Genomic DNA, 20,715 nt, shown 5'->3' on the forward strand with positions numbered 1-20,715 from the left:
CTCATCCACATTAGGATTTCCGAAGATTTATGTGTGCTATGAACTAAGAACTAACGTACTAAGAACACATACAAATACCCAAACACTTGTACCTGTATATTTATTTAACAGGGGATCGAACCTGGACTCCTTTCCGCGTTAAACCAGTATAGTCAATGTTATGTCACCAATCTTTTCTTCATAAATGTAAAAAATAAGTATTATGATATATACATATATCGAAGCTCATGGACATTGGACATGTACAAGTTTGATTAGCCTCAAAATTCACTTCTATCCCTGAGGTCTAAGTATACCTCTCGTGTATCTCGGACACGCCCTTCTACCCAGAATACACGTTTTCAATACTGCTGTTATAAAGTAGAAAATCATGTGGCAGTACTGCTACTTCCGTGTTCGATCAATAAATGCAGCTACATCCACACTTCCCCTTCCCCTTTCCACCATACACAAACGTGTGTTTAACACAATGCAGAACGAGGGATACAATCTCTTCTTATCTCATACACACCTGCATGTTTCCCTTCCTCTTATTAGGAATGACGTATTTCCCGTTATCGGCGGGTCGTGCGACGGCCGCGAACCGCTCCTCCTCGTCGCCGTTCTCGAGCTCGATGCGCGCCTTGTACGACGGCGCGCTCTCGATCTCCGCGGCTATCTCCTCGGCTTTCGCTTCTGCGTCCCTGGTGAGAGAAACACGATGGTGAGATAGTGGATTATTAATTCTATGTTCCTGGCCTAGAAAAGATAAACTAAATGTTTCTGGTTATGTGATGAATGAATTGGTGTTGACCACCAGTAGTTTACCCACGAAGAGTTAAAGTGGAGAGGATATTATTCTAGATTACTCGACACCAATTTAGATTAGGATAGACTTCACGCTTGTATTGCAAATGGTTCAGATGTGGTATCATAACATGTAGTTGTATAATTAAGTTTAAGTAGAGTTTTTATTCTATTATTATGTGGTTACAGGACGTATTCAACATACAATTCGCCATACAATCTCAATTGGACCGCATACCTTTTACCCTATTCCATGAAAAAATCTATATTCCATGAATAAGGTAGAACAACACTAATTAATTAACGATAGCATTGACCTTTTAGTGTCCAGTATATTGCTTGCTCGTTACTACCCACTCTATTGGAATTTGTTAAAGAAAGGTTTGTGTCAAATGTATTATATTACTTTCAAGTGACTACCAACCTATAATCCTGGGTGTCCTTCCGCTGCAGCGGCAGCGTGTACCCGGCGAGCGAGTGGTCGTACGTGCTGTGCACGCCGTACACCTCCTCGTTCTTCCTGAACATGTCGTTCGCGTCCCAGCCGTTCGCGCGGTGGTCCAACTCGAGCTCGTCGCCGCGCACGTCGCCGTTCAGCGACGGTGTGTCCGCTATGTCGCCGTCGCAACCGTCCCACGGCTCTAGATGTCGCTCCTCCGCTGATCGACCGTTACCTGGGGTAAAGGAATCAACGCGATGAGGCCAACGCATGTATTTTGTACGGAAATAAGCGAGGTTACGCTTTAACTAATGTCACACATGTACACACCTCAAACATAAACCTTGTAAACTATTTATTATTAATAACCCTCTCCGTACACCTCTCAATCTTCAAATCATTCCGTTCCCTGACAGACAATGTTTTTTATTTTTTGAAGTCTTAAATGACATAATCCACATATACACACATCCACACACAATGTTAACACCTTAATTTCAACTATCATCATATTTTAACTTCATTCTTATCACTCCATGTCTTCTAACTATGTATTGACACTTATTTCATTAGTTATTACTTAAAGTTCCCAGATAATAAAGGTAAAACATTAAATCATGATCAAATTATATAAACTTTTTTTTAAATATAATATTGCAAATAAAGAATACTTGTAATATCTATAAATTACATATTCTGAGTTTTCCTGTATTATTACATTGCGGAAATCTATGTAATAAAATTATATACTTTTATAAAAACTTATAAAAACGAAAACCTTTATCCTTATTGAATTTATTTACCACAATAAATTACTATTCATAATATTAAAAGTATCAATTTATATAATAATGAAACAGTATAATGTACAAAATTGGCTATAAATCAATAAATAGACATTTGCTGCCATACTGTACCATCGTTATATAAGTGATGCTACCTTAAATAAATCTATATCTATTTTAATCGGATCAGATCAACTATAACTGTAACAGAATGTTAAAGGCCGCCGTTATAAATATATCGGGAAAATTTGGAGCAGTCTCGGGTCAAAACTATTGGGATGAGAATATTTCTAGATATGGTTAAAATATCCGCCCCGGTTGTCTTTAAATAAAAATACTAAATATAGTAGCAGTTTCAAAGGTGGTAAACCTTCTTTGGTTTGTCTTCTTGTGGTAGCAGACGAGCATGCAGTCCACCTGATGGTAAGTGTTTACTGCCGCCCATGGACATCTGTAATCAACCCCAGATAGGATTAGATATTCTTACATGAGTTGGCCACAAATGCGCCGCTACCCCTGAGGACGGGGCTGGAACGCCTCGGAAAAGTATGTTTCCCTTACCACACCCTTTAAACACGGCAGCGTTTAACACTGCTGTTATGAGGCAGAAATAGGTGTGGCGGTGATGCCGCCGGAGTCGAACCACAAAGGGAGAACTACCACCTTCTGAGGCTATATTTATAAGGAGACAACATTTTTGTTATTACAACACTTCCATTGTTTCCAGTATCAATTAAACCTTATTACATCCAATGAACGTCACTCACCATTGAACTTGCTAGATATAGCTGCGTCTGTTTGAAACACGTCGTGTGTGGCGTACTCGAGGTCGGAGTCTTTCGCCCTGATGGAGACCACATCGTTGGGCTTGAAGATCAGCTTGTCCACGACCGAGTCCACTACCACTACGCCGTCCGGTTCCACACGATGAGCCACTTCCAGTACCACCTGGAGTAAAGAAAAGAGTAATTATAGTAAATAGTAGTAAGAGTAGTAATAGTAAATAGTAATACATGTAATGTATTATTTCATGACACAAATGCAGTGGTAGCCCTGTGGTTGAAACGGTCTCTCTACCGAGGGGTGTGAGGTTTGAATTCCTTAGGATTTTCAAAGTTATTTGCGTATTAGAAATTAATTATCACTTACTAAAACGGTGAAATAACATTGTAAGGAGTACCCACTAGACGATTGAGTTATATATAAAGTACTTTTAAGAGGTGCGTGAAGTCTATCAATTCTTACTTGTCCCGCCCGGTAAGCTTATACTGCTCTCAGAAGAGATCTGTGCCCAACTGTGGAACGATACCGACGATGGCGATATTCCAATATAATTGTTTAAACTTTTAATCTAGGACTTTGTTCTTCTAGAGAGACTGCTATGCATTATAAGTATGTTGTCTTAGTGCAGTAGGTGTAGGTTGTTTAACAAATTAAACATGAAAATGACGTCATTTTACTAATAGTTATACCAGCTTGATAGTCAGGGTATACAAGAAAAAAGTGGCTAAGTGTGTGTCGGACATAATATAAATAACCGTTCCGTATTCAGCATAAACTTTAATATAATTATCAAAAACTAAGAAACATAACTATATATTATTGTATCAACTCCGACTGAATACTCCACTCCACGTGCACTTAATTTTTTTCAACCCGTCTCCTAAATATACTCTAGGGATAGATTGGGGTTCGAGTGATACACGATAATTGTAACTATCAGTTATCTTTTTTCTCTAATATCTTTTTTTCTAATATCTAGTGACACGTAATTAAGTATGTACCACGTAATTTTTCATTGTTTCATAATGTCTTAATCATTTTGTCAATGTACAGAAAATGTATAATCCAAATGAATAAATTAAAACGTGACCCCACGTCACCCACCACCGTTCATTTCATCACGAGCTATCTGAACTAGGAAGCGAGCCGCGATAAGTGTCAATGTGGGCATGAATGGGGCATTTGAGAAGGCGAGATAATGCCAACCGGCTAGCCCCGCGCTGTCATACCTAAACTGACAGCGTGAATGATTGCTGACCGTACGATGTAGTTTGAAGCTCTGATCGCCTGGTAGTGGGAATTATCATGTTGCGAGTCCAGGGGGCCTACCACCATCTTTTAAAAACCATCATAGTTCAGGAAAGTTTTATTTCTTCCTTAAAACAGTAAAATATTCCGTCATACACAGTTGAACAAACTTAAGCCCTTCTCAATTTTTCGTTTATCCATTGTATAAAACCAACTGAAATTGTCATATTTTGCTTAAAAGTTAAATTTCCTGCAACAAAAGTAAAAGTATGATTAAAATAATATTGTTGTAAGAGATGGTAGTAACCCCCCTGGGTTTGAATTCTAGGCACTTGATTTTGAAAGCTACTTGCATGTTGGCAAATAATTATCATTTGCTTTAAAGGTGAAAGAAAACATTGTAAGGCAATTTTGACGAGGTGTATAAAGTCTATCAATCCGAATAGACCAGCCGAGTATGGCCCATCTCATACTGCTCATAATGAGAGACAACTCGTAGTCAGCCATGGAGCAAACTGATGGGTTTTTTTATAATGTTTAAACTAGCCTAATGGTTAGGTGAGAGCAGTGATAGCCTAATGGTTAAGAAACTCCGCCTCTCGATCGAAGGGTCCGAGGTTCAAATCCGAGGCACACACCTCTGATTTTTCTGAGTTGATGATGTAACTAGCCTGCGTTACACCTGACAGTATGTGGCTACTGCCGTCCATGTTCATGTCTAATCAATTCAGATAAGATTCTTACCTGAGGTTAACCACAAATGCGTTGCTACCCTTGAGGGTTAAGATGGAACGCCTCTTATACGTATGTTTACATTACCACACCCTTCAAAGCGGAACACAGCAGCACTTAACACGGCTGTTATTAGGCAGAAATAGGTATGGCGGAGGTGCCTCACGAGTCAAACCATAAAGGGCTCTACCATCTTCAAATTTTAAGCGATAAACGATTGTTTATCCTTTCTATATCTTAAAAAAGCAACAAATCGAAGCTTACTTCAACTGTATTAACACTTAAAGAGCACAAACAACCAACCAGTCACATAAATTAACACGTTAACGTGAACAGCGTCGATCAGTCAACCGCTTAGCCTCTAGAGTACTGGCTCGTAGTGGCTCTTTCGTTAAGAGAGATGAATGGGCGCGATTGCTTGAGGGTTTAGGATATGTAAACTTGTTCAAGTGTTAATAATATAACCAAACCGTAGAACATAATCTGTAGACTCCTAAATAGTACGATCCGTAAAGGATAGAGGTACCCTATGTATTCAGGCGGTATTGATATAACACTGTTGGTCATTGTGTCCTATGATATCTGTAGGTAACTAATAATAAATATAGACCTAGAAAGCAAATTACAGATGCGTTGCTACTTCTGAGAATTTAGGAAGAATGGTACTGAGACGTATTTTGACTTACTGGGTGCTTCAAACCAAGTCAGCACCGCCTAATACTGCTGTTATAAGACAGACCGTGGTGTTTTTGTTACACTGAAGAAACAAACGAGTATACAGTCCACCTGATGATAAATGGACACCTATGACCAAACAGGTACTACCTGTACACTTCCATTCTGCTACAGATTTGATTTGAGGCATAAGATGATCAACACATGTGTGCACAGAAACGCAACTGTTATGACGTAGACATATGTGATGTTGAGGTGGTGTTTCCGCAGCTGTGAACCACCAACAGTTACCACTCAGTTACCTCAACTATTCTGTTGGTTCACAAACATCATTATGAACACGCTTCGGTAGAAATCATAATACCCGGATTATTATGATTTCTACCTCTCTAATAATGTATCAGTCAACTAGTATGGTTGTTTAGTCTACCTATACAAAAGGAAAATACCAATCAAGCCGGCACGTGCGTGTACCACGTTTAGTCTACGTGGCACGAGCGTAACATTAAACTTTGAAACTTGATACTATGTTGGTACAAAAAATTAAACGTCGGATAGAGAGCTCTACCACAATGGCGTTAGGATAGAATTACTCGAACGTTTGTGCGGTAGAATGTAGTTAGTGAATAGTGATACCGATTACATACATGTTACTTAGGTATACGTAACGTTTAAAATAAATTATTCTATATTATATTGAGTGAAGTCACTGTTTTCGATGGACATCTATCAACAATCCTAGATAGAATTGGAGTCCTATCTCAAGTCAGCCAGTGGCTATGATGGGGTCATTATGGTTTGCAGTCACCATAGAAAAGGGGGTCTTCGATGAGCTGATTTTTCCCATTTATAGGGATAGGGAAGCCAGGCGGTTACGTCAGCAATGTTTATAGTTTTTATTTCGAATATTTGCGTAACTTTTACGTAAACGAAGGAGAGGATAGAAGAGTTTTGCCTTTTTTTCCTGACATAAGTGAGAAGTCAAATATATTAAAACTTTGCTGTCGTAATTCTTTAATGAATCCTATAAGCCAGAAATAGATGTGACGGCGGAGCCTCCGGAGTGGAATCACGTAACATGAAATTTGAAGGCCACTTGCGACTTTAAAACCTTTCTCCTATTTGCCGAGGACATGCCTTTCACAATTCAAAAATCATAAAAAGTATATTCTTCAACAAATTAATCCGGTAAAGGGATGAACAACCTTCGAAAGTATTTTAGTCCAAATATTAAGGACTACATTACAAATACCTGGCCAATTTTTTATAAAAAAAATGGTTTTTCAAAATTAAAAAATAGTACTAAAGGGTAAACGCGGGCGGAACCAGGCGAAAAAACAAACTAATTAAAAAGAATCGTACAAATTCTCATTAACGGTTAGCGTTCATAAAACGTAATTACTATAATTTATTACCGTCGCTATTAACCTATGATACATTACAATTATTATTATCACCGGCAATATATTGTTTTTAAATTACACGTTACCTATTTAAGGCGGCCCATTGACGGTCGAGACTTCGTGAGACCGACGGAGATCTCACGCCCTTGTCAAATGTATGATGCTGATTTGACTAAGACTTACACAATATATATTTTTATAGGTATATCTTTAGGTGATAGAACCAGTCAACGACTATGCAACCCATCTGATGTTTTGAAGGTGCTAGAATCCTTTGTGGTTCGACTCCGGCGGCACTACCGCCACACCTATTTCTGTCTAATAACAGCAGTATTAATCGCTGCTGTGTTGTGGTTTGAAGGGTGTGGTAAGAGAGACATACTTTTCCGAGGCGTTTCAGCTTTAGGGATAGCGGCGCACCTGTGGCCGACCTCAGGTAGGAATATCTAATCCTACCTGGGGTTGATTACAGATGTCCATGGGCGGCAGTGGCCACTTACCATTAGGTGGACTGCACGCTCATTTGCTACTCATCTTTATATATAGTATATATATGTGCGTGTGTATGTCACTGAACTCCTAAACGACTGGACTGATTTTGATGAAATTTGTTGTGTGTGTTCAAGGGGACTTGAGAATGGTTTAGATTCACAATTTAGTCCGTGGGAAAAGGTTATTTTTAATTAATTTTTAATTCGTAAGTAGTTGTTGATTTTTGAATGTTTCACATTGGATTCGACCGACTTTGCTACCATCGCAGTTTCAAATATTCTATCCATTTTTCAAACCCGTAAGGGATAAGGGTTGTTCACCCTCAACATTTTTTTTATTTGTATGGCAACACAACGTTTGCCGGGTCAGCTAGTATATTATAAAAATAAAATATATTTTTATAGGCATATCTTTAGGTGATGGAAGCAGTCAACGAGTATACAACCCATCTGATGTTAAGTGGTCTCTATATCGACACCAAGACTAGAATATGTTAACATATTCCATAGACTGAATAAAATAACAAAGTCTTCATCAAGCAATCAATCAGTCTTCAGTTCAAATAATCTTGAATCAGTTTTTGTCTATCCCAGTTCCAAATTTGGCAAAGATTATCAATGTGGTAGGCAAAAATTGGTTAAGATTGATTTTACTATTAGATAATTCTAATGGTCGTAACTCATCACAACTGAGCCATTTATGAATAAATCGGACATTATCAGTAACTTTCCCAAACAAAAAAGTCTGCCATATGCAAAACACCTAATAAATTATGTCCGCTTGAATTTTCCTGAGGTAGTAGGTACAAATTTTAAATATTCTGGCAATATTATCTTCATTTGTAAAAGTTATTCTCACGACGGCATAACCTCTACTACTTCAGGTGAATATACCAATAGTGAATACATTAAAGAAAATTGCCTATTTATTATTATTCAGGGTAATTGTATAGTTTGGGCACATTGGTGTTATTATAGCCACTTATAATCCGGTGGAACTGATAAACGTTTGCTATTTATATTACGATATGATTTATATCTATTAATAAAAATATTTAGCTTACTTAGTTAAACGAATAGTGGTGGTATTGAGATTAATCTAACAAGTATATAAATTCGAGTTGTGGGCCGGACTTAGAGGTCTGTAGGCCTTGGGGCAACAAAGGAGTGGAGGCCCCCTGGCCCCAAATTATTTTCCGAATAAAATGAACAATTTTTTCAGTTGAGTTTTTCAATAAATATTTTATTCTTCTAGTATTAATGTTTGTACAAAGTACTGTAGATAAAGGTAAACCAGCGAAAAATAACAAAGGAAAAGATATAATTATATTTTTTACTAGTGTTTACTAGTTGGAATTAAAAAAAAAATCCGACGTCTCTATTGTGGGGGCCCCTCTTCTGTGGAGGCTCCCTTAAATCCGGCCCTGTGTGGATGTCTTGCTTAGTTCGGGCGATTCTAGAAATTATCTAAATATACTCATATTTAGCTAGTAATAGAGGAAGTTAATAAAAACCTTGTAAAAATAAAGTCTACTTCTTAATAAAATCTATTTAAAGGATTCTTTCTACTTTTCTCTAGACAAAGAACATTTTACTTAAATTCGACAAAATATAATGAATGATATTATCTGTGGCCGTTAAGCGGCATCAGTTATCTGTGGTTTAGGCGGCATTGTTTACTTTTTAATTTCATTGAACATAAAAGCAAAGGTTAACCATCGCGCGGTCGATAGCGGCTTTGCTTTAAGCTGATAAGGTATATTCGAAGCTTGATGTTAACCTGCGGGTTTGCTTGCGTTTATGTTTTACTTTTAAATAAAAAAAAAAAGAATTATACGCTTTAGACCTACGATACCACACTCAGACTTTGTCTTCTAAATATATAAAACACCAAGGAACAAATAGATTTATACGCTTTAGACCTACGATACCACACTCAGACTTTGTCTTCTAAATATATATAACTCAAAGGTGACTGACTGACATAGTGATCTATCAACGGAGAACCTAAACCACTGGACGGATCGGGCGGAAATTTGGCATCCAGGACGATGTTATGACGTAGGCATCCGCTAAGAAAGGATTTTGATCAATTCTACCCCCAAGGGGATAAAAATATTACTTCGTAACGCGAGCGAAGCCGCGGGCAAAAGCTCGTTAATATATAAATATCAAAGGAGCATGCAGTCCACCTGATCTGCATCTGATTTGAATATTGTTGCATAGACCATGGTCACCTGTAATCAGTCGCAGACGTGCTACCTGATGGAAAGTAGTCAACGCCGCCTATGGACATTTGCAACACCAGAGGAGTCGCCAATGCATCGCCGGCTTTGTATGAGAGCTCTTTTTGCACCTTTTTTGAAAGTTGGAACACCCCAGATAATGTCTCCCTTAACCTTCAAACTGTGTTATGGTCAATCGTATAGTAACGCTTAATATCATATCTACATTATAACGACGACATAGGCGTGGCGATGCTGCATCCGGACTCGAACCACAAAGGGTCCTACTTTCAAACGCGTAGTTTTAGCGTAATCAATTTTTTCGTACACTAATCGTACCGAGTGCGTATATAACGGTATCGTATGAATATTCAACGTTCGTACGCAAATATAATACACTCAATAACATGGTGTGTAACGGTAGATATTATTAACATACGTAACTGTCGTGTACGCCTGGATAACCCCCCCAAAGTGACCCATTTATTTCGCATAATAACATTGAACACACTACAAGTTGAAAAGTAAGGGACTTGCTTTTGTGTTGATATTATTAACTGACGTGGACGACATCCGTAGTCAATGTTTGGAGATAAATAACAGTGATTGTGAATAAAAAATATACATATTTACATACATAAACATATCTATTTAAATTTCCCAGTTTACTATATATGTCATTATAATTTTATTCGGCCTATTTCGGGAGTTAAAAGTTTTAAGAATTCTTTGTAGTCATACTGCCGCCTTAACACCGTTCAACTTTGGCAATAGTCCACCGCGCTGGCCAAGTGCGAATTGGTAACTTGTTAAATCCTTGAGAACTTTAAAAAAAAACTTCAGACTTTGAAAAAACTTTGTAAAGTCAATGTCTCATTTTCGAACCTCCGATTGACAGGCAGAGATACTACTTAGGCTAGCTATAGGGCTACCACTGCTACTCTTAGACCACTCACCTCAAACTGAGCGCTGAACGTCTTGAACACGCCCTCCCAGAGGCTGCCAGACTGCGTGAGCACTTGCACGGTGTCGCCGACGTGCGATGTCGCCGCGTGCATAAAATGCGCGTTGTTGTAAACGCCCTCCGCCACCACACGACCACGAGGCGATCTGGAATTATACAAATTGTTACATTTTAGATAGGAAATTTTAAAGCGATTAAAGGCTGTACAGGGGTACAGGGCGTGGTTAGGAAGAAAAAGAAGATTGGGGGTATAAGCTATAGCTATGTAGAGTGGCATAGGGTCGGTTTGAGTGGCTTCTAGAAGAGGCTTATGCCCAGTATTGAGTTATAAAGGTTGTTGGATGTATAGATGGAATTATAATTGGAATAAGTCAGCGATATCAAAATACTTATTTAAACAATATTTTGTAGTAAGATATTAAAAATTATAAAACTTAGTCCTTGCGGGAAACTAGACTATTCTTGTAAGAATCTTATGCTTTTTGAGATCGGTTACATGATTGAATAGGTTGGGTTGCTTGTTTGTTGGGCGCTTACATTACAAAAATTAAAAATAATAATACACAGATATTAATAATAAAAAATAAAACATTGAAAAATAATTTACTGTTTTTTTATAAAATATCTAGTATAATTACAAAAGGAGTATACTATTGACATACAGCTTAGAAAAACTGTAAAAGCAACGCTGTAATGAGAGGTGAGAATTCAAGTAATGACGTAACATGTACGTAAACGTTATATAAGTCGATCCCTGACCTATTGCAAGAATCGCGTTAAAAATTCATACGAATGATAATTACCCTCACTGTTGGTACGGAAAAATGTTCACGAAGTGTGAAGTCAAAGGGGCTTTAGTTTTCCGCCTCAGCCATTCTTAGAATAAGATTTGTAATATTTTTATTAAAAAAAATATATTTTAGAAATTTTACTTGAGCATTATTATGAAAAAAATAAAGTCTACTCATCAAAAGATTGCCTATGTTACTCATTGTCGCCCTTTAGACAAATGTAAGGACACCTCATACCTATATTAAATCCGTCAATTTTTTTGGACCAAAAATGAGACATACATACAAATGCTCGAAAAATTATACCATCAGCATTTGAGTAATAAAAATTAAAAGGTTATTTAACAAATGTTGTAAAACCAGTTGTGCTTATCGAAAAGAATCTAACAAGCTAAACACTTTTTATGTGATTGCAGTTGCAATCTGATGGTAATCTGATGGTAAATGTTAACTGCCTATAGACATGGTTAGTCAACTCAACCTTATAATACAGAACAAGGCAACAGGGGTACTGTCGGAAGCTGTTCCCATAAACTTTGTAATACTTGAGGACTAACGCCTTTTTCCACCGCCACCGTCACCGAGCCGATACCGATAATTAATGACAGCGCCGAAGTAGCGTACGTACATTTACTATAGCCGCTTGTCCACCGCACGTCCGTCACCCGAGCACCGTCATCCCGGTCGCCGATATTTCGAGTACATCGGCGTGACCGTTAGATCGGCACCGAGATTTTGACGGGCCGATGTGCCGGCAATATAAAACACGTTTGAACTTGCCGATAGACTGCCGTCACACGCGTGACAGCTGGAACAAAATAAACCGCCGATATCGGTCGCGGTGGACAAAAATTCGGCCCGAAAAAATCTCATTCTCGTGGCGGTGGCAGTGGACAAACGGCCTAAGACGATCGCTTTACATGCAAATCAGCGGACATCGAAACCATTCCACCGAAACGCAACAACTGCTTCTCGCTAGAAATAGGTGAGTTTATAGCCCCCGATCGAACCATCAATTCTATACTATAACCCTTTCAACATTATTGGTGCAACATTTAATACTTACGTCAAAAAATAACACGTTAATAAACGCTCGTAAAAATCTACACAAAGTGAGAAGTCTTCTTCAAAGGGGCTCAACTTTCCCTCTCACTTATTATTGTAGCAAGTACTTGTTGCTTTTTGTTGAAGGGTGCGATACACGCACTCGTGTACTTGAAATTTTAAGAAGTCCTTAGGGGGGAGTTACACGTATAATATTTAATTACTTAAACACAACACACATCAGATATTATGGCGTTTGTGTAGCTTAAAAAATAATTTATTAAATAAAATTTAAATAAAAAATCCCTAATAATAAAATAGTTACATGAACTTCATTGTGTGATATACGTAATTAACAGATTTTGAAGAGTGTACTAAGGGAGAGACACTTATCCTAATAGTTTTAACTATAATTATGGGATTGCGTATGTGGCCAACGTTAGATAAGCAGGAATTAAAATCTCCTCTGGTATTGATTACAGATGTCCGTGGACGGAAGTAACCATTTACCACGAGCAGACTGCAAGTTCATTTTCTACTTCATTATAAAAATAGCTGTATTTTTACGCCCAGTTTCACGACTGCTCCACAAACACATTCAACGTTCGTTTGATATCAAACGAAAACTTATCGCAAAAGGGAAACTTTCCGAGAATGAGAAAACAATATCCACCAATCGGGCACTCGATAGATTCCAGGAAGCACTCCACCACTACGCTTTTCAACATAAATGGAAATTCCATGAAAGGAATAATCCAGTGAAGCCCCTGCTTCTGTGAGATGTTTTACAATAATGAATTCTGAAAATAATTTAAAATATTTTTCATTTTTGCCCCCTTTATGGAAAATTTTGTCCGGGTTTATGTGCAGTACGTATATTAATTAAATTAGTTAAGATATTTTGTCATTTGACTTTAAATTTTATATAAATTACTATTAAGTTTGCAAACTCTACGACATTCAATTTTTGGCAATTTGTTTGAGCTTTGGCGAGCGTGAATGCGGCATAAGAAAATCACTAGGTATATCCTAATATCCTAAATTATTTGTATTAATACCTAACCTGAAAATAAGCAAAACAAAGGGCCGCTATCGTATTACTATTTCCAAAATGTATAAAATCACAAATTCACCAATTAGGTCGTGTTAACTACTTCAGTCAAGACACAAGAAAGCACTTAAGCGACCAACTAATAAAACTGTCAAGGTGATTCTCAGAAGAAGAAAAAAACGATTTTAAAGAGCAAATTTCGAAATACAAAATAATTTGTAGATGAAATTAAATGTATACACGAACATGCAGTCCAGCTGATAAGCAGTGGAAGTGGACGTTGGTACTCATGGACAACTATAATCGGACTCACATATCAAATAGGTTAGCTCCCTGAAGTCGACCACAGGTGCCGTGCTACCTTTGAGGTCGAATGCCTCATGTGTTTCTCCATTACCACACCCTTCAAACACTAAACATAGTGCATAAAACTGTTATAGAGCAGACATAGCTAAGGATGTTTAACTGGAGCTAAACAAGGAAGGCTACCTTTTATACACATCGAATCACATAGTAAAAAATATCAACCAAAAAATCATGGTGTATACCTATTTTTATTTTTTGCATATACGTATCTTAATAAATACATAATAAGACAGAGGGAGGTGGGGAATACTGCATGTTTTAAAATACATTCTAACTTTACAAAAAAATCATCATCAAATACCGACTCTACCAGCTTCTATCCAACAGAATGGCATACGGTAGTATGGACGCAGGAAGTGAACGCGTGTGGCTCTTTTATTAATGGCCGTTGTCACGAGTGTTACGCAAACTGCCACTGCAATCAGTTACTGCATCGGCACGTGTGTCACACACTTCGGGGTAAATAGTTTGAGAATCTTCGCCTTTAATACATTATCCTGAGACTAAAAGATAACAAGGTTATCTTGATCAAAGAAACTGAAGGTGGCTGAACCCTTTGTGGTTCGACTCCGGCGTCACCACCGCCACACCTATTTCTACCTAATAACAGCAGTGTTAGGTGCTGCTGTGTTCCGGTTTGAAGGGTGTGGTAAGGGAGACAGACTTTTCCGAGGCGTTCCAGCTTAGTCCTCAGGGGTAGCGGCGCATCTGTGGCCGACCTCAGGTAGGAATATCTAATCCTATCAGGGGTTGATTACAGATGTCCATGGGCGGCAGTAGCCACTTACCATCAGGTGGACTGCATGCTCGTCTGCTACTCTTATATTATAAAAAAAAGTGGCGTTATTATTAATCTATTTTTTTTTTCAAATTTAGTATAGCAGTAGCAAACGAGCATGCAATTCATCTGATGGTACGTGGTTACTTTCGCTCATGAACTTCTCTATCGGTAGTCAAACTCAGATAAGATTATTCCGACCTGAGATTGGTCAAAGATGAGTTGTTACATTAGTAACTAAGTTGGAATGCCTCGAATAAGTACGCATGTATCCGTGGTCGTAGTATTATAAATAGATAACTTCAGAAGGAAGAGCCTACCATCTCCAAGATGTAATTTCTTTGACGCCTTTGACATTCACGAAAAGAGGGAAAGGTGTTATTCGAAACATCAACATTAATTTCAAGATTATATATCTTTAAAGATAACATAATTATAATTTTAATTAAATAAAGTTCTTAGCCGCGTCGTGTATACGGACCAAATTCAAATTCTCATTTATTCAAAATTGATTCATATAGAACACTTTTTGATAGTCAAGAAACTACTTCCAAACTTTAGACATTATATTAGTTTTTGTAAATTTTAATTACACTAGACGGTAACCTGAGTCTAACGAAAATTTAAAAATAACGTAAAATCTTAAGAGTTGACATCTTAACAACAATTCACTCCAGAATCTGTGACCTGTAGGATATCTCATTTGTCCATGAAAACTCGAGCGAAGTCGAAGGCAACGGCTTGTTAATAACATGTTTGATATAAAACATTTTCATTATTCCCCGTTTCGAAGTCTTAGGAGTTCGCTCTATATTTCTATAGCTTTCCAGTGCAGTTGTCTAGTTCTCTATTTTTTGTCTGGGAATCTGTTGAAAACGTCTCAGCTTGGAGCTTATTTGAAACTTTCTTTTTCATTAAAATAATTCTTGTGATGCCGACGTTATAAGATTCTTATGAACGTTTCTTACATTATATATATTTTTTAATATTGCCTTTTTATGTATAAAAGTGGAATAGAAGGGTGTAGGCTAGGTCATAACTATGAGCTGGGAGCTAACTACAAATTGTGAAGATTTTTATAAATACCATAAGCTTTGTGTCATAGCACCAAGGTATATGTTATCTGATTAAAAATATTGTTAAAAATTAAAATAGAAAAATAAGTATACATATTTTGAAACACCAAATCTGAAAACATGTGACGTCACGATAGGGGGAGGAAGGGCATAAGTTATTACAACCATGTAACGAACTTTCGAAAAAATACAAAATACAAAACATGAATAGAATATGGCTGCAAACTTTTTGGACATCCCACGGCTAGAAAAGACTGGATCGCTACAAGTGGGATAGAATTTATGGAAGGTTAATGCAAACTTAAATTAGATATTTTCAAAATTTTCAGAAATATTCTGCTAAGGTGTTTAACTGGGACCAAAGGCTCAACGTTCCCCCAAAGCACGAAAGCGTACTTCGAGAACAAGTTACAGTATAACGATAAGCAATTTTCCCAAAAAATCTGACACTTATGTATATTTTTATCTTTGAAAATTTCAGAGAAAAAGATAATATAAATCCAATTGAACTGAAACGTAAAGATAGAAACTACGATTCATAACCGCGATACGTGCGATGCATATTAAAATGCATTTGGATTCAATGTCAGATTGTAATAGTGGTTGAAACACGCACATTATATTTGTAGCCATATTGTTGAATTAAATATCGATTTTTCTGTTGATCTTCTATCCCTAATGTATAAGACATTGCAGTGAGACTAAAAGGTACTGTTAGGACACCGTAGCCAAAGGGTATAAACGAGACCCTACTACTAAGCCTCCGCTCTCTGTCCGTCTGTCACGGGGCTCTATCTCTTGAACCGTAATAGATAAACACTGTATTTTTTACTGTGTGTGTGTGTGTGTGTGGCTGCTGTAACATGAAATAGCAATTTGGTGGTACGAAACCTTCTGTATGAGACTTCGACTCTCACTTAGCCAATTATTATTATAAAAAGAAAAAAAAAAAATTTCTAAATACAAATAAAGACTAGTAACACAAATGTTTAATAAAAATTAATAAATAATGTAATTCATATATCTGCCTCACCGAGCATCGAAGCCGGAATCCTGAATGAGGGATCTGATAGCTCCGAAATAATGACGAATATTCAGTTTAGACGAAGTACTAGAATACTAGTAGTATAAGTAACACACCTATCATGGTTTGAAGTTTGCACTCCCGACACTTTTTCATTATCGACAACATTATTGTAATTTAAAAGTTTGAAAATATATAGTTTTTCGCCAATAATGCGGTCTCTTGAAGGTTGCTTACTTTGCAACCGTCTACCCTAGGTCGTGGTATCTTCATAGAGGGAATCCTCGAAGTCCCTATTCCAGACACGGGATCAAAAATCGTACAACGGCTTTGCTAACTTTCCAAGACCCTAGCAATACGCATACACAGATCTATACGCAAATTCACAATACATCAGAATAATTTGGTTAGATAGCGTTCCGCTATTACACAGCACGGCATACACAATCACAATGTAATGGTACGTAACGTAACCACGTAACACGCACACACGTGAACCATGATTACTATTGGATATTGCGAAACGGCACGCTGATTGGTGAAGAGAGGAACTACATGATTCTTAGGACTTGGTTGGATTGTACGTTAGATTACAAAGGCTTGTGGGTTCGATTTTTGGTTAGACAGACATCTAAATTCTGATTTTCGGCTTTCGTGAATTTTGACTTGATTTTGTGTCCATGTAATCCAGGGCTTATGGAATCAGAATGATAGGTTGTTATAAGTTTAAAGGTGGTAGATCCCTTTGTGGTTCGACTCCGGCGGCAACACCGCCACACCTATTTCTACCTAATAACAGCATTGTTAGGCGCTGCTGTGTTCCGGTTTGAAGGATGTGGTAAGGGAGACAATCTTTTCCGAGGCGTTCCAGCTTAGTGCTCAGGGTTAGCGGCAGTATCTGTGGCCGACCTCCGGGAAGGAATATGTAATCCTATCTGGGGTTGATTACAGATGTCCATGGACGGCAGTAGCCACTTACCATCAGGTGGACTGCATGCTCGTCTGCTACTCTTATATTATAAAAAAAAAAAGTTTTCTATCGTCATTTAAAGTACAAATAAAATCTTATCCACACATAATTTCAAACAGTGGGATATGAGTGCCTGGGATTTGAAATCCAAACTCCCAACGCGAGAGCTGAACATTCAAAATTTGTAATTTTTTTGTTTACTACAAATTTCGATTTTTGGTATGCAAAACATTTACATAATAGTTTGACTTAAACAATATACGTAAATACAAACCCTAAAGCCCATAGAGAAACATCAATAGATCAGAAAAACATAATTCAATCAAGAACCCCCCGTCCCATTAAGTACGCGTGCTCAGTACATCAACAACCAATCTCAGACCTCAGTTGCTATCGATCCAGACGCACCCAACAGTTGAATCACCTGTCACTGTGCACGGACGTTGCTCCGAGCTCCATCTTGCAATTTGGTGTTCATGTTACACCTACAGATTTGTCTGGCTTTCGTTTCGTTTCAAACTTGCTTTCCTTTGTACATCTACCTGAATATTGCCTTCAGTAAGATGATATTATATTGAATTTGAAATATTTTCGAATACTTCTCAAAATTCCGTTGATACTCAATCATGGGGCGCAAAAAGATAATTGGCTCGTCATTGTCCACCGTATTTAATTTTCAATGACGTCACTAAGCTAATCATGCATCTTCATCCAAATCAAATATGTTTCAAAATTTCAGTTCAATAAGTTGGGGTTAACTGCCTAAAAAATCAGTTTTAAAATTTGACCCTTAAATACCTAGTAACAAGGTAAGTTAAATAAGTTAGTAAAAACCTTGACAAATTGGAGTTCCCTACATATCTAGGGTTGAAAGGTCAGACCTTCGGCTTAGCGCATTCTTTAATGCTAATAAGCTATCATGGAAATAAGTTTTACAATCGATTTAGTCCGTAAAATGTGAATAAACCGATTAGAACTAGCTTAAATTACTATAACCACTTCCGTGAGGTGTAAATAATGTTTCCGCACGTCTAGATCACCTAGCATATTTCTATATTTTTGATAAAAATCTAGACATTTACAAGTATATAGCCCAAGTTGAGTTGTAAATAGTCATTTACCTGTGCGTAAGTCTCGTTAAAATACTCGCAATGGTTTCCAAGATCAATCCGTACATATTACAAAAAAATCCTTTTCTTGCGTTTATATGTATGATAATTTTCACTATAATAATATTCAAAATCTCGAAAATCACCGACAAAATTTTCATTTTTTTATTTTATGTAAATTTAAAAAAAATCAGATTTACAACAACAACAATTTTTGGTTTGTAATATTTCACAATGTATTTTTTTTTTGAGAAAACAGAAAAGTCTTTAAAACAACACTATTCTTATGACGTAAAGTGACCCTTGTAACCCGTGCCACGTGGCCGCGAGCCCCGGGTACAGCGGGTTGCAAATACAGCACCGATCTGCGGGGAGAGCGGGCTATCGATCCGGCCAGACGCATCTCGCCCGGGCGCCCGCTGTTGTAAATGCAAGGCCGTTGCTCCACTCACATCAAAACTGTTAATATGACTAGCTTTGACGGTGACATCGCTCCTCAATCATCCTAAAGTCACCGACGTCGTTTTCGCTTCGATAGCAGTATGCAAGGTGTAGGGGTGAATTTTTCAAGGGCGCGATTTTACTTTTAATGTACAAAGTAGTACCCATGCAGGCATGAGTCCCGGGTACAGCGGGGTAATAAAATTAAATAGATTTATTTTATATAGGCCAATGGACGTACTTATAATTAGTCGGTTACAATATTTTTTCTTATCGAATCGGAGCCCGACTTCAAGTGGAAGACCCGGTAAGAAAACCCGTGGGTTTGATTTCACTCTTTACCAATAAATAGTGTATAGTATAATGCGGGGAGAGCGGGCTATCGATCCGGCCAGACGCATCTCGCCCGCTGAACGGCGCCCGACGTTGTAAATGCAAGGCCGTTGCTCCACTCGCATCAAATTGTTTATGATCCGCCTAGCTTTGACCGTGACTTCGCTCGCGTTGACAGGAGTTTGGTTCGATAAAAGTATGTGAAATATAGGGTGATAATTTTTGAATGTGCGCAAATAGCCAAATCCGAAACTATAAGGTCTTGGGAAAAAAACGAAAAAATATAAAGATAAAAAAAAAAGTCAACCTGCATATTACGATAAAAAAACTCTAGACGGGAATTTAACAATGCGATTTTAAAAAACAAACATCCTGTATTAGTGCCACATGGACTAGAGTTAAGCGTCATGATGAACTAAAAGTATGATGACCTAAAATACTCGTCTAAAAACACTACATTAGAATACTCGTCAAAATGAGAAGGGCTTACGCTCTTAAACTATGGTGGTCCAACAGCACCACGTTCGCCAGCACCAGTGGCACCATCGTCTTTGGGAATTGTGGCTATATTTCAGCCATGTAACTTTTTTCCTTGGCTAAATTAAACGCTGCCATAGCCTTTAATTTAATTCAATTTCACTTTTTTGTTTATAGTCTAATGAGAAATCTCAACCGAGAACACTTGCGATTAAGGAAATATCTGAATAAATTTTACAATCGCAACATTTCGTTCCGTTTGTAAAATACGGACCGGTTTCCACAGAACCTATAAAACCATACCTTTTACTTTACCATAGTTACAACCGCATCAATATATCAATGCTATTAATTAATCCATACCGACTTGCAAAGGTATAATAACGACAAAGTGAACTGGCATTTATCGATTCCTAGTATTACCACTGTATCTCTTGCTATTGAAGCTATTATACTGATACTACGTTTACGGTTACAAAGAAAAATCAATAACCCACAGGTTTCTAGTTTTCGGTTTATCCGTGGAGGGATGCACAAAAATACCAGAATAAGGCAGAAAGTAAATCTTATTTTGAAACAAAGTACAAAACGATCTTGCAGACCACCAAATGTAAATCGTAGCTCATTACATTAAATTAACTATACGTGAGTCCTATCCCAAATTGGACAATATTGCGTTACAGTTTTTGAGAATCTAAATAGAAAAGTGAACTTCATGACGCGT

General features: G+C 37.5%; 1 protein-coding gene across 2 annotated transcripts in view; it reads right to left on the minus strand.

The window, feature by feature from the left end:
- LOC140746074 (uncharacterized) overlaps positions 1–20,715 on the minus strand; it is a 55,465-nt gene that overhangs the window by 24,502 nt on the left and 10,248 nt on the right. For both annotated transcript variants that reach the window (XM_073078069.1, XM_073078068.1), the window contains exons 2-5: positions 10,524–10,677; positions 2,778–2,958; positions 1,211–1,460; positions 512–683 (exon numbers count right to left, since the gene is read on the minus strand). In XM_073078069.1, the coding sequence (XP_072934170.1) occupies positions 512–683; positions 1,211–1,460; positions 2,778–2,958; positions 10,524–10,677 (757 nt within the window). The remainder of the gene's footprint in view (positions 1–511; positions 684–1,210; positions 1,461–2,777; positions 2,959–10,523; positions 10,678–20,715) is intronic.

Source organism: Epargyreus clarus, unplaced genomic scaffold (genome assembly GCF_041222505.1).
Source record: "Epargyreus clarus isolate Ecla_fem2 unplaced genomic scaffold, WU_Ecla_fem_2.2 ptg000012l, whole genome shotgun sequence".
In the NCBI taxonomy this organism is placed as follows: domain Eukaryota; kingdom Metazoa; phylum Arthropoda; class Insecta; order Lepidoptera; family Hesperiidae; genus Epargyreus; species Epargyreus clarus.